At 40.3% G+C, this 14,892-nt stretch overlaps 1 protein-coding gene across 1 annotated transcript in view; it reads right to left on the reverse strand.

Moving 5' to 3' along the window:
• ARHGAP6 (Rho GTPase activating protein 6) overlaps nucleotides 1–14,892 on the reverse strand; it is a 347,727-nt gene that overhangs the window by 64,720 nt on the left and 268,115 nt on the right. Inside the window, exon 2 of the mRNA XM_059817233.1 lies at nucleotides 1,626–1,785. Within this exon, the coding sequence (XP_059673216.1) occupies nucleotides 1,626–1,785 (160 nt within the window). The remainder of the gene's footprint in view (nucleotides 1–1,625; nucleotides 1,786–14,892) is intronic.

The raw sequence follows: 14,892 nt of genomic DNA on the forward strand, positions 1-14,892 counted from the left end.
ATTTTAAGATGCTTCACCAGAGTTTGTATTATTCTTATTCAGTTTTTATGCATGAAATTATACTTTTAATACTCAATATATCTAAAATTAATTACACATATATTTACCCACGTATATATGTGCTGTGAAAATAAAAACTGTTCTTGTGTGTGATCTGAATCTGAAAGATTCAACAGCTCCTAGTCTGCAAGCCCTGGCATCACTGTGCCGTTGCCTGTGACTCCAAAGCATTTTGCAGAGGAAGTGTAGGTTGACTGGAAAGAGACCCTGGCTTTCCCAGATGATTAGCCTTTCATGGCAGTCCCAGCAGGAAACAGCAAGGAGAATACAAAAATAGTATTCACTCTCTGAAGTTCAAAGTTTCTGAACATGAATATGTATGCTCTATTGTCTTGGGTGGTATTACCTCCAGATATGTATATTCATCTCGCAGTGGAACTGCAAGTGGCAGTTCAGACTGCCAGAAAACATTGCAGTTCCCTTAGTGATCCAGTTCCTCATATGAATGTCCTGTAAAATTGTTTTCCTATCGATGGAGCATTTTTTGAGGGACCAGGGGAGCTGTGAAGAATTTCATCATATCCATCTCACTACAAACTGATGCCCTGCTGTAATTGGTAAGTTGGACTTTGTTGGTTTTGGCCGGAGTTTTCTGCGGATCCTACAAAGTTCATGAATACCCAAGCTGATGTCTTTCATGATGTTCTCCTCCACACCATTATTTTCACTGACTAGACAACTTTTTGCTGCCTAACTTTGATTCATTCAAAAACTGGTCCTGTGGCATCACTGTACCTCTGCTTGTAGCCAAAGGTGAGAATTCTGTGGTCCCTTGTTATTCCTTAAATAAGTATACAACAATTGGAAAGAAACAACAGGAAAGCCAGATTTTGAGATGATTGTATCATAGCACAACAGCTGTCTTTGCTAAGTTTGATCTCCAGCCTACAAGAAACAATGGAAACTTTTGCATTAGTTTTAGTGAGGTTTAGATCTCTTCCACAGTAACTGAAGCACAGGTCTACTAAGTGCACATATCCTGCATCAGGATTCCGATAGCTGAGCTTCTTTTCAATTAATCTCCTGTTCCTTAGGAGTTCAATGATTTACGCTGAAAATTAACTTGTTTTCTAGGAAATAATCGCCACTGTCTTTAGGGAAACTTAGGTAAGATTCATCTTATTTGATGCAGATGTCTTCACTGTCTGTCTGACTAGTGATGCTTGGCTTCCTCCGGAGCCAATACAATACAGAGTGAAAAAGCCACTTCTATGGTATGAAGTATCTGACCTACATAGATGGGTACTTTTGGACGTCAGGAAGTGTAAGAAAAGCCTTTTTATCTCAGCTGAGTATCAAGAAATCCTAGCATGGATAGGTCTGATTTAGATTATCTGCCCTGTTGACATCTGTCCTTGATCAGATGCTCCCACCCCAGGTGGCCTGCACTGGATATAGCAGACAAACATTACTAGTCATTTTTACATAGTTACTACGTTTAAGAAAAAATTAAATGGAAGACAATGTCTGTGGAATAAACAATCTAGTGTTTTCTCCCTTTTATTGCTGTGATATCATGTCAGTGGCTTTGCAATCTAAACAGAGACGGTTTATCAAGCCCTTACCTTTGGGGATAGTAATCTGACAGCCCAGGTCACAGTCCTGCTGCAACTGATAAAAAGCCACTTCCTGCAGCCGAGCACGCTCCAGCTCCGAGAGGCTTTGAACGGGAACTGACTTCAGCCGAACACTGCGCCCTGACATGCTGTTCCAAGTGAAATCACCCTACAGGAAATCAAATGGAAAAATATGAAGCATCCTACGGTATTCACGGTTTAATAAACAGAACCATCTCTTTTACTGCTAGGAAAAACAACACAGGTCCTCTTTTCTAAAAGGCCATTTTCTTGGACATCTCTAGCCTTTCAAATATCTTTGTTTTCCTAAGAGTAGCATTCCTTAAAAGGAGTACAGACATGCAAAACAAAAAGTCAATTCTGTCTGAAACCATTTAAGCAAGTATTGTTGCAAAAACATTAGGATTCCAGTAACCAAAAGCACAAAGCAGGAAAAAAAAGCCCTTGTCTGCTTTTCCCAGTTTGCTTTCTTTGTACAGTACTTGGTCGTCACTTCATTCCTTTCCCCACAGTTAGTCAGACGTGCAGACCTCCACAGGTCCAGGGACAACACACATCTTCTCTCCCTCAACTTGCTAATCCCACTCCACCAGACTGTTGAGAGAGTACACAGGCAGAGCCCCTTCTCTTTTCTGACACATCCCATCCCCTCCTTATGACGATACTGTGCTTAGACCAAGATCGACTAAAGGACAAGCTGTTTGATGTTTTTGAAAAGGCACAATAACAACGTATGTGTTAAAATTTATACAGGAAAACAACATGAGATATGCTACATCTCTGTAAGGTACCAATTATGCTTGGAAAGCAAATCAAAAGCTTTAGCTGTTCTATCTCCCACCTGTGATAACATACACAAAAAGCTATTCTCTTAGCTAGTACTTAGCTTGGGCGAGAGAAGTAATCATCAGTCAAAGAGAAGTGCAAGCACACAGACAAGCTTAAAGGCTGACAATTAACTTCAAGCAAGAATTTCAGAATTCATCAAAGCATCATCAAACAGCGCATTTTAGCACTACAGGCAAAGAAAGAAGAATTTGGGTTTCATTCTAACAGTGTTAAAAAAATAAACATAAAACTTGTCAGTAGGTATAACCTGATGCAGCTGTAGATAATGGAAAAACTCTGATGTACATCAGCTGAGCTGTAAAGACAAATCCACCAACCTGCTCTTCATCACAACATGGCAAACTTACAATTAACGAACTTCACTCTCATTTGAAGTGCACATTTTTAGTTTAAATTTCAACATCTGTACCTTCACTGCATGCTCAGTTTTTCACCATTCACTTATAATTCATCTGTTCAGCATACACATCTGCAGTCAAAGGATGTCCGTAGACTTTAAAAGACATTGGATGAACCTCCTTATTACAAAAATCAGTAAAATTTGGCTTTACTTAGCAGCTATGCATCCTGTTGTATGTAAATGCCTTTGTGCATGTTTCCATATATTTTGCTTATTATATATGTGTATGTATATATACGTGCACACATACAAACTCTACATACATTTGTGTATACAAACGCATACACATACCTGTATATGCATACCTATGACTGCGTGTGTGTATTCACATATACATATTAGACCAAAAAAAATTCACAAACATGCAGCACCATCTAGCCATATATATCAAAGGAACTACACATTAATCACCATTTCTTATGATGCATGAAGTACATTTGAGTTCATCAAGGAAGCTTTTTTTCACTGTATTTTTTGTAAGTCATTAGGCAACCATAATAGATAAAGCTGTTAACTCAATGTGAACAACTGCACATCTGTACACTCAGTACATGTACTATGCTCAATATCCTTATAATATTTATATATACATGGGCTACATATGCAAACTTCTGCACTAGTCCAATATTTGACTACTGGAATTTGTTCATTACTTTTTTGCCTCTTCATCTCTTCTTGCTCTTCTAGTGCCTTACTGTTGATTAGCTAGATTTAGTAATCTCAAACTAAAGGTTTGCACAGTGACACAAGCCAAGCTGATTAGCTTAACTCAAGCAAAACCAAAGCAGCAAGAGTCACATAAACCTTATTTGCAAAACTGCAAGTAAACATTTACATTTTTTAAAAAGCTGTTGTCATTTATAGATAAAAGTGATTGAGAACAGAATCCACAACCAGACAATGTATACTAAGAAACTAATTCCTTTCCAAGCCTGATAACGCAAAAGAAACTTTACAAGTACAGAAGTATGCAATTCAATCCTCATGAACATATAATGTACAAAATGTGCTACAGTCAAAATAGTACAGAGAGAGAAATATAGGTCTCTATGTTAGAGTTTGGGGGGATTTTATCTATTTCTCTGAGATGAGCATTTTCATAAACAAAAATATCACTGATATGTCTACCATAAAAAATTTCAAACCAAGATATTTAATTTTGAAACAGGAATGGGAAGCAAAAAGGATACCCATTAGAAAATGTTGCAGTAACAGAATAAGTAAACTTTATAGGACATGTCCTCTTTCCCGTAGAGCACAAAAACGAAGGGGTGCGTGGGGCTTTTAGGAATTATCACAAGTAAAATAAACATACCTTAACTGAATTTTGCATGGACAATGAATTATTGCTCTTTTTCAGATAAAAATTACCAAGGGCAAATCTTACTATGGAGGTAACTCCGCATCCTCTGCCTTATCTCTGAATTAGCTCTGTCACCACAAGCAAGCAGTGAGCTGTACCACTGCAACACTGCAGCTAAACTGTTAGCCCAGCCAAACCAGTTGAACTCAGACAGACAGGGCTTGCTAGCTGTGGTACAGCCCTGCATTAATATTCTGTTTTGGGGACCCCAGTAAGCCTCTTTGCAGACAGCCGTGCTGCTTTATATCAGCAGAGCAGCCAACTCAGCACTGGCTCAGGAATCCTACCCGAGCTAATTTTACCTTAATATGGGAGCACCCCACCCCTTTTTTTTTATAGGAGGTCAAAGGTTTAAAACCAAGTGAAAGAAGAAAGCCCCCAACAAGGTTATGAGGGCTGTTCTTTCCAACCAGATTTTTTATTCTGGCTGTCTGCAAACTCCCAGTATGTCCCTGGCGCTCACTGGGTTGGTCCTGCCTGGCTAGAAACGGTGGGATGCAAGCTCTGCAGTTTCCAATGCCATGACAGATCACTGAGCAGTGATAAAGAATGTGGAATCATTCCATCCAGTTTCTGTGCAGTGAAGAAGACATTCCTCTTTTATACTCCATGGGTTTGATAAAATCTCTGCTAGGTCACATTAACATAGGTTTTTACTATGCTAATGGTACACATGACTAATTAACTAAAATATTTTTGGAAAATCATATGTTAGGGCCAGTGGAATCTCCTAATCTGCTAAAGAAGTGAGAGGCTCAAGAAATGTTTCCTTGAAAAAGTCTGGTTTATTTGGCAAATAAATAGCACTGTCTTCTATGGGCCAAAATACAGTATTTGGTAAGTTAATCTATTCAAAGACTCCTATGCTTTGCATGACACAAGTTAAATTAAAAGCTTCATCCTCCTTCTAAAGCACTGTACAATTTTACATACAGCCTGTATTACTGCAAAATCAACCAGGCTTGGGAGAGGTCCAGAAAAGTCAAGCTCCCTTGGAAAATGGGTGCTGGTGCAATTACATCAGTCACATCTGCCTAAGGCTATTCTCCACTCTGTGGGGCAACCAAAGGAGGCAAAGGGCAGGGCAGACACGGAGGATCTTTTCTGTTTCTCTCTCCATATGAGGAGGAACATTTTGTCAGCCTACTTCAACTTCAACATCAGCCTGACATAGCTCCTTGCAGAAGCTTAAAAGGAGCAGAAGACCTTTAAGCACTAAGTCAGAGTGACCTGGTTTTTGAAGCTCATGCCCTGCATACGTGTTCAGACATACATACACAGCTTCTTCTCTATTATTTAGATTGTAGGATTGTAGGTCAGAATATGACCTGCAAATGGCTCCTTCATCACCAAGAAGAAAAAAAAACCCAACACAAAAACAAACAGAGAAGAGAGCAAACAGAAGTATTGGTCTGGGATAAAGTGATCAGCCAGATCGGACACAAACTGCTAACTGCAAAGGGTGCTTTCATAACTGACTTTTATGAAACCTTAAACCAGACTAAAAGCCTTCTCTGGTTTCTTCTACCAACCAGCCACTTCTTTTCCCTCACAAGTCTCCAGCTTCAGGTTCATTTTCCCTCTGGCCGTCCCACTAACATCAAACATCTTTCCTCCATTCAACCAAGCAGTTCACGTACTGGGTAAGTAACTAAAACACCAGAGCAGATGACTCAGCAAAGGAGATGACTGATTAACTGCATCTTGTGCCTTCGAAGAACCTGTCCACTTTTCCCATATTTCTTGTCCACGGTCATAAGCACATTTTTAATAACATGCAGACTTCAGTTTTACTAATATTCTTTCAAGCATTTTTTTTTAATGGGTTGGATGTTCAGTGGCTCCAAAATAAACAGTAGGTGGTACATCCTGACTTAAGTAACACTATTCCCTTAAATTACTCTTAAGTATGTGTAGGCTACTCTTGTGTTCCTGACCCTCCAACACACAGTCTTTCAGATGTCACTTAGCGAAGTCTCGTTCTTCTGTCCTTTGCACAATACAGAAACCGGTTGCCAACTATTGCAAGGAATCCTGAATGTAGATGGAAATCTACAGGTGATGATCGACCTCTGTTGATGTCTGCGGAGTTTTAAGCCTTAGTGAGTAATGTGGATTGTGCAGAGGGTGGGAAATAAGAACCCCCACACCTGGCAGTTTTAGATATCACAAATTTTAATGCAAGACGAAGAAAGCAATTTTTATCTTACTGCATTATTGTTATTGTTAATAACTTCAGTCAGTACTCATTTAGGTAAATGCCATTATCAGATTAGCTGTCTACTTTTCATTAGTCTTTTGCTCAAATCCATTTGAAACCACTAAGATCAAAACCAATTATGTCTACTTGTTTTTCTCCTACCCTAGCAACACTTAGCTATGTGCTTCTATTTAGATGGGTCTCCACTGTAAAAGAATTCTGTATTTTCGCACATGAAATTATTATAATGCAAATAACATGGCAAATATAGCATTACAATGTCTTAATTCAGCTTGCTTAATTACTTCTTTAAGCTTCATGAAACCACATATCATTGCCACTTTATAAACCTTTCGCTTATCTTGGTCATTTATTTCAAGTCTCTCTAAATTATTTCCAGACTCCTCAGGTATAAACTCTCACAATTTGACTGTTGGTGCAGGTAGTCCCTCTCTTCCTCACTTCCCTGGCATTGCTGTTAGTATGAACCAAAACCAGATCTGAAGTGAAAGCCAGTCACTCCAGTACTACTATATACTCTATCAAATGAAATCAATGTACTGAACACTGTTCCTGGACAGGATGAGAATTAAGGAGAAGGGGGAAATAAACTACATTAAGTATCCATTTTAGCATTACATGCAGTTAAGAACCTCATGGCCAGTCCTTTACTAATGCCATCCTAGGTAACCGCCTGCAGATTAATAAAGAGTTAGGAAACAACTGGATGGTATGAGTGTGCTACGGCCTGACTCTCTCTGCCACCCTATTTCCAGATGCTCCTCCGTAGCCAGCGCAGCTCGTGACAGGCAACGCACTGGTTTCCAGCTGGCATTACAAACTACCGCAACCTAGGATGCTCTGGCAATTCCAAACACAGCAGGCATCACACAGATGCTCCCAAGGGACTGCTAGTATCACAAAAGAAGACAAGTCTTTCAGATTAATGAAACGCCATCTAGATAGTAAATACGAAGAAGCACAAGACTTGCTGCATGACATCAAAGCATTCAGAGGAAGATATCTGAACATGGATGCACAAAGTATGGGGCCCCAACAATTAATCTTCGTTAAGAAAGACTGACTTCATTAAGGTCGTTATCTAGGGTGACATCCTGTTCCCCTTGACATCAGTGGCAAAATTATTAATATAATGTCTCCACTAAGAACAGAATAAGTACAGTCTAGATGATCCTGTGTTACAGTTCAGAGCCTTGCACTAGTTTCCTTATCTCATGCTATATTGTACTTATGTGTATTAAATAATGTATGTGCAGAAAAAGCTATTAGTTTCGTCAAAAAGATCACACTTTACGAAACAGTGGTTTAGGTATCAAAACTATTTAATGGCAATTAATATAGCCATGGCGTTGCCAAAGACAGACACTTCCTCACTCCTAGCTAGCGTCCTGGCACATTCCCAAGGCTGGAAATCCAGGTACTCAGGATCGGTACTACAAGACAACCCCTGTGGGACACTGGAAAGCTGGTATTCCCCACAGGGGAGGCAGAATTCACATCCACAGCAGAAATACTTCATCTAGCAAGATGGCATGAACCCATGCCCAGGTAAAGACACACATTTCAGAGTATCACAATGGTGATTTCCATTCATCAGGGAAAAAAAAAAAAGCCATTCTAACTTTAGTCTAAGGGTAAACAGGGAGCGGAAGAATGAGCATGCTTTCACAGTAGTATTGAAATTGCTAAAATAAAGGGAAAAATATTTCCTGTTCTTCTACAATCAACCTCTCCAAGTTTTCCAAATGCCTTGGGATACTACTTCATGTTTAGAATATTTAAAAAGCATTCTCTTAAAAAAATTGATGTGTAACGGAGATGTATTTCATTCCTTTTCTGACATTAATAAACATGAATGATGTACAAAGGTACTGCCTAGGAAAATATTCATCCCTAATATACCCACTCTGTACTGAACTTTTATACATCCAGGAAACCAAACTCCAGAAGTTAGAAAGCTCCATTAAAATGCATCAAAATACAGATTTTTCTGAATCTCTTACTTCAACCGATACAAATATTTTTTGAGGAATTTATCCAGAAGCACCACAATTAGAGCCAGAATGGGCCAAGTACTTTTTTGGAGGTGCCAAAATGGAGACAGAACACCTTAAAAAGCCTAGATGCAACTGTACAATTATAGTTGAAATTTTGTCGGTCTTCACTTAAACAGATTTTTGTGTATTTTTGTTAGTAAAAGAGAATTAAGCCACATTGCAATGCTCTGAATTTTGCTGCAGGTTGAGAGTACAGGCACAGCTGTCACAACCACGACTGCATGCCGTAACAAGCTGAACTGCAGTAATTAAAACCATCTGACACCACAGTAATAATAGCCTATACAACAAAAGCCAGAGGTTTCATCAATCTCAACACAAGAGATCTGGGACAGCCTGGGTTGATTAAGAGGAGAATTCTTATCCCTTTTACCGGTTCATATACTGTACATTTTGAGAGGTTGGTGCTGTGTTTTTCTCAAGTGTTAAAACACTTTCCTGCTTCAGCAGGAATAATATGAACTCTGCAAGCTAATGGCAGCTGACCCAAAATCAAATACAATCAATAGTCACACAAGTATTATTTTTAGAGGCAAAGCTGCCTTAAATAGACCCCACTCCAGCTTCTGCAACCAACACAAACGTGCTCCCAACAGCCCTCAACGTTCAACTGCTCGTGAAGCTGAACAAGGAACCACAGCCCGTGAGACCCTGAAGAATGCCATGTCCTCTCATGTCCTCTCTGAGTTTTCCTGTGCCCCAAAAGTCATGGGCTCCATCCCGAGGACAACCTTTGCTCAATACTACACGTTGTAGTATCCATTCATGCCACGAATGCCATCCAATCATGTTACATTCCTACTAAATGTAAAGATTTCCAATGAGATTTCGAATATGAAATAGTGCTCTTTCTCCTAAGCCTAATGAGATTACTACTAAGCATATGAAAACATAAGGCCAAAACTACATGCAAAATGCATTTAAACAATTTGGATTAAGCAAATACAATCGTATGTCCTATTTGTAGCTTTACTGGTCCTGAAGTAGTACATAATGCCCTGGTGAAACAATAAGGATCTCTGCTAGCACAGCACAGAAGTTAACCATTTCTGCATCCAATAATAAGTATTAATGTGACTGCAGCAAACGCTTTGGACGGTTAGGAGTGGCATCTATTTCTATTACGTTCAGCATAAAAAAAAAGGCAACATTTTAAAGAGAACTAAATGATCTACTATTTGAAAGAGAGAATGCATGTGAGAGCACACACTGTCATTTCCAAGCATGCAAAAATCTTATCAGCCTGAGTATTGTATACAAGCCTAAAATATGTATTTGATCACTTTAGTTTACCTCCTGGATTTTGAGCTTTTAAGGTACATGTAGATTAGATTATCTGACTTGAGCATACTGTCAGAATCTCATCATGAAGAAATAATTAATTCCATGATTCCAAGAACTGGGATTTGACTAAGAGTAAAGCCTTTAATTCAATATAACCCCTTATTCTTACTGTTTCAAGCAGTTCAAACCAGTATTTTCTATAAACTGATATTACTTACAGAAAGGGTTTTGGGTCTAAAGAAAATTAGATCTGTTGCGCATGTGGCAAATAGCCATTCCAACTGCCTACATACCAGGTCTGGTTGGAAACAATTCTAGGGGTTTTACTTCTTTTGGAAGGGGAGAGTGGGAGTGGGTGTGATTTAGTTGATAGGAACAAAATGCAAGACATCTCCAAATATTTACTTTTGAAAGCAGAGTGAGAGCTCTCGGTTACTCAGCTAAGACACAGAGTACTCAGGAGGAGGTCTGTACTACCTGGCTTAGAGCAAGAGCTTGCACCAGGCTTTACCCCATCGCAGGCAAACGACCTTATCAGGAGGCTACCGGCTACTCTAACATCTACCCCCACTACTATATTGCACCTTGGTAGAGATTGTCAGCCCCCTCCAGAACGACCTGCAAACTCATTATGTGAATGGCTGCTCTCAGAGCTGACTTGGACACCTCCAACAGTGAGTACCCACTCACTCCCTACTGTGACCATGTGTGCACCCTCATGCACATTCTCTCTTTCACAACCTGGGCTGAAACAAAGGCATTGTAGGAGACGTTTTCTTATTTAAGGATGTTTTCTCTGAGTCATGAGTTTCTATCACCAGCCAGCAGTGTTGCAGGTGTTAGCAACACAGAGTATGCATGCCTCTAGGAGGCAGGGACAGGCACATTGCAAATATGCAGAAAGTAAGCAATTAGCTTTTAGGGATTAGGAGTTTTCACTTCATTTGCTACATAATCACTCTACACTTCCATTTTGGTTTTACCACTCTCACACTATGTCCACACGTGCAAACACTACCATGTCCTACACACAGATGTCAGGCAGCCTGGGAGAAGTATGTACCACTAAGTGAGTTGCACTGCCCTGCCAATCTACTCCAGTTTATTGGGACTGTGTTTCTTGCTTTGTATTGGGGTGGGTTTTTTAAGATATGGGATATCAAATTCCACCCACATCGGCAGCCGTTTTGATGACTCTGTTGCTCTCCTGAAGACCCTGCAAAGACAATTCTCTATGGAAAAGTTCAGAAAATACAGAAAGTCTAATAATTAGGGAAAATATTGTGAGTACAAAGAGGTGGCTTTGCACTCACTAGCATTATCATTACTTTTCAACTACGTAATTACTTTTCCTGTTTTCTATGTATTGAAAGAGTGCATGCTCTCTTCTTGCAATGCACAGCAAAGGATAATACTACAGCTTATTGAGAAGCACTACTTCAGCATTTCTTATTAAAAAAAATCCTGTTTGCACTCATGAATCTGCTGATTTGCCATTAAGTTAAATACCAAACAAGAGTTTAAATCTTTTTTAAGAAACCACCTCAGCTACACTGGAACTATACAAACTGCTCTGAATGGATATATAGCTATAGGTCAGATTGATGGATCAGTGTACATTCCTGGAAAGCCCACTAAAGAGCACCCTGATGCTCATCGTTTTCTATTAACATGGAGACTCATTAAAAATGTGGCATTCCAAAGAAAGAAATGTAAAATGGATCCACACAAATAAAACCACTGTGCTGCAACATCAATTTTCAGGAGAAAGGTACATTTTGTAAACTGCCCCTCCACCCTGAGGCACCCCAAGTACAAACTGTGTGCCTGCCAGACAGTCCACGACTTCTTTCTTTGTTTTTTAGCAGCACATTTACTTTGGAAAGCGAGAGGGGAAAAATAGCCCATAAAGTTCCCACTGTTATGAAAAACAGAAACAATTGCTAGAGTTACAAGCTCCTCATGGACCAAGCCAGAAGATGAACAGCTCTTGGTCTCTACTTTCCTCTACGCAGCTAACTCAAATTTAAAAATGCAACAATTACACAGTCATAGCCATAAAACCTGATGCTTACAGAAACTGTTATTCGCCCAACTGAACCTATGCAGCTGCAGCTGTCATGCTATCAGCTTTCAAAAAGCCTTTCTCCTCAGCATATTTTGCTCACAACTGCCTAGGTTGTTGAGCCTTCATGCACAGAGAATACAGAAAAGGATAAAAGTGTCACCATGGACTTCAAAGCAAGCCACCTGACGAAGCCACTCATACAAATCAGCCTAATTTTACAGTTTGGTTTAAAAAAGTGACACCACTTCCCATTCCGTAGTTTCATTCCTCTCCGTCCAACTGTGAACACAGGCAAGGTCATGAAACTAGTCTGAAAACAAACAGCATTTGAGGGCTCTCAGTTTATTGATGGATCTCCAGAGTGTGGTAAGTGGTTGGTAGTGCCAGATTTTACCCCCACTGAGTCAAAGCTGTTCTGTTTTCTTCAAACGTAGCTAAAGTGCAAAAAAATTAAACTTCATGTCACCATGAACACCACATTCAGCACATGTTCTCCATCACACTTACCTCTACCACACTACGTATGAGATTATTCAGTTTCCTTACCCATTAACTAAGTTCTCTTGTGTCTTCAGTGTCCTTCAGTTTTTGATCAAACCAGATTCAAATAAAGGACCTGGATCTGACTACGGTGTTTCATAAAGTAAGAATAAGATAAGAATAATGTTGTTGACCTGAAGCTGTGTATCGAGCATCTGAGAGAGAGCCCAGCTGGAGCAGCTGTGACTCCCAGGACACCTTTTGCTGCCAGACGTCATGAATCTTAGGGGGAAAAAATTGATCTTTTCATTTCTCCGTTTTGAAGCAAGACGAGAGCTCAGCCCAGGGGAAAGCCCAATCACACAGGCAAGCTGTGACCGGGTTCCCTGATTCTTACTCCAAAGAAGATGTCCCGAGACAGTGCAGGGAGTGCTGAGGAAGGGGCAGGCCTCCCCTCAAAAATCCTTCTCCCCCGTGGCTGTGCAAGCCCAAAACCAACTGTAACTGCCCAAACTCTCCCTACCAGGAGTAGCCAAAAGAGTGCTGGACACAGCTGCCATGGCTCCTTGGAGCACAGCAAGAAGCACTCAGCGGTTTCTGCCTGACCTTTTCACACAGTTAGTTTGGAGATTTTTAAAACACCTTTGAAAACTTTCTATTCAAGCAGGCAGGCCAGCTATATTTATAACATGGTTTTGACAACAGCAACACAGAGACTGAGCATATTACACAGTATGCTAGAGGAAAAAAATCCTTGATAAAGGCGCTCCTTCATAAATAATGTCTGTCATGTTCACAGTCCCCATACACAATCTACAGTGTGTGGGCAGGGAGCGTAGAAAATTTGTGAAAAACAGTGAATCACCAATGATTCTGATGGCAGCTCTGCCCCACGTGGCAATTCACCAAGTCATCATTCAGAGCAACGACTTTGTTTCTCGGCTGGCACGACTTAGCGCTTCATCAGATTGCTCACAGAGCAGGAGAAACCACGGGCTAGAGTTCCTGGCAATGGCAAGGGAGATTATGTAAATACTTTTTTTTTCATATATCCACACAGATGCTTTGTGCAACCTCTAAATCGAGGTAGCCTGAACAGCCTCCCACCTGCCGGGGTACGAGAGCCTGCGCTCACAGCTCAGAAATGCATGCAGTCCTTCCCGGCTCGACATCTTGGCCACCAGTGCCTGCCTGGCAGCAGCAAACACAGACATCGGATGTCCCTAACTTTGGAGCCTTATCCAAAGCCCAGAGAAAACAATGCACAGGCCTCAGCATTTTCAGTGCTTCTTAGATCAGACATCAAATCCTCAAGTCATGCAGCTCCTCACCTCCATCTCCAGTCTCTTTCCACGCCACTACCCAGGGCTGAGCGGTGCTAAGGACAGCCAGTGTTGCACACTAAGCATCGTAACATACAAGCTTTCCAAGGAAAAAAAAACTCTCTTGGCTGCAAAGACAGCTGAATAACCTCAGAAAAGTATTGTCACTGATTGTGCTTACATCCCAACACAAACCCACGGCACTGAAGTTAGATTTCTCTCTCCCGGTCAAATTGCTGTAGCCAGAGATCAGTGTCCTGCTAGTCCTCTCGTCATTATGCTGTACGTTTGTAGTTCTTGCAATCTTTCTTCCAAAAAAAGTTTCTTCAGCCCATATATCCCTGGTGCCATTATTCTTTGAGTTTCCTCTAATGAGCAAAGCTCTGCTATTTATACAATTGGAAACAGAGACATGCTCCTTCATGAAACCAGTCACTCGAACCATGTGATGAAGGAACTGCCATTTCCAGGTTCTGCACAGCAGCCGCCCTGCAAGCAAAGAATCTAAAAATCACCAACCTTTTTTGGTGGCCTGCAGAAAGATAAAATAGGGTGGCTGTGGAGAATCCAACTAGCCTGTCCCCCTTGTATTTATCAGCTCCAGACAAGGTTACGTTCCTTTACGTTGGATAAACAAATGTGGAACTATATTGGACCTATTTATTGGAACTATAGGTTGACAGCAAGGGTTTCCGTCTCAGAAACTGAGGAGTCCAGCAATACTTACTGACTTCTGCTTTGAACCGGAGTTCTTCAGGTTACTCAGTAGCTAACAGTGTTCTTTGCAAAAAAATCAGGGTCCTTTGGGGTACACTGTCAACACCTAGATGATCTTATTTTTATATCATTTCTGTTAGCTACCAGTACATCTGGGGAATTTTTTTTCCCCATTTCAAACTACTTTTTTCAGTAATGCACAGCTTTATATTTAAAAATATGCTATTCATGATGGAATAATACAAAATATTCAGAGTTTATGGAGAGGTTATATAAAAGATACCCTATCAGCAGCAAAATGGAAGACAATTAACTATTTCTGTTGTCTACTTGGGGTTCATTTCTATCCAGAGCACTCAAAAACATTAATCTTAAAATTTTAAACTGAGCTTGGCCTAAACTCTCATGGAGAAACTAGTTAAGTGATTCTGATATTGTAACTGTGTCATTCACAGATAAGCAGTATGGAACTTTTGTTTCTTAATTATGCAAAA

Source organism: Gavia stellata, chromosome 1 (assembly GCF_030936135.1).
Source record: "Gavia stellata isolate bGavSte3 chromosome 1, bGavSte3.hap2, whole genome shotgun sequence".
In the NCBI taxonomy this organism is placed as follows: Eukaryota; Metazoa; Chordata; class Aves; order Gaviiformes; family Gaviidae; genus Gavia; species Gavia stellata.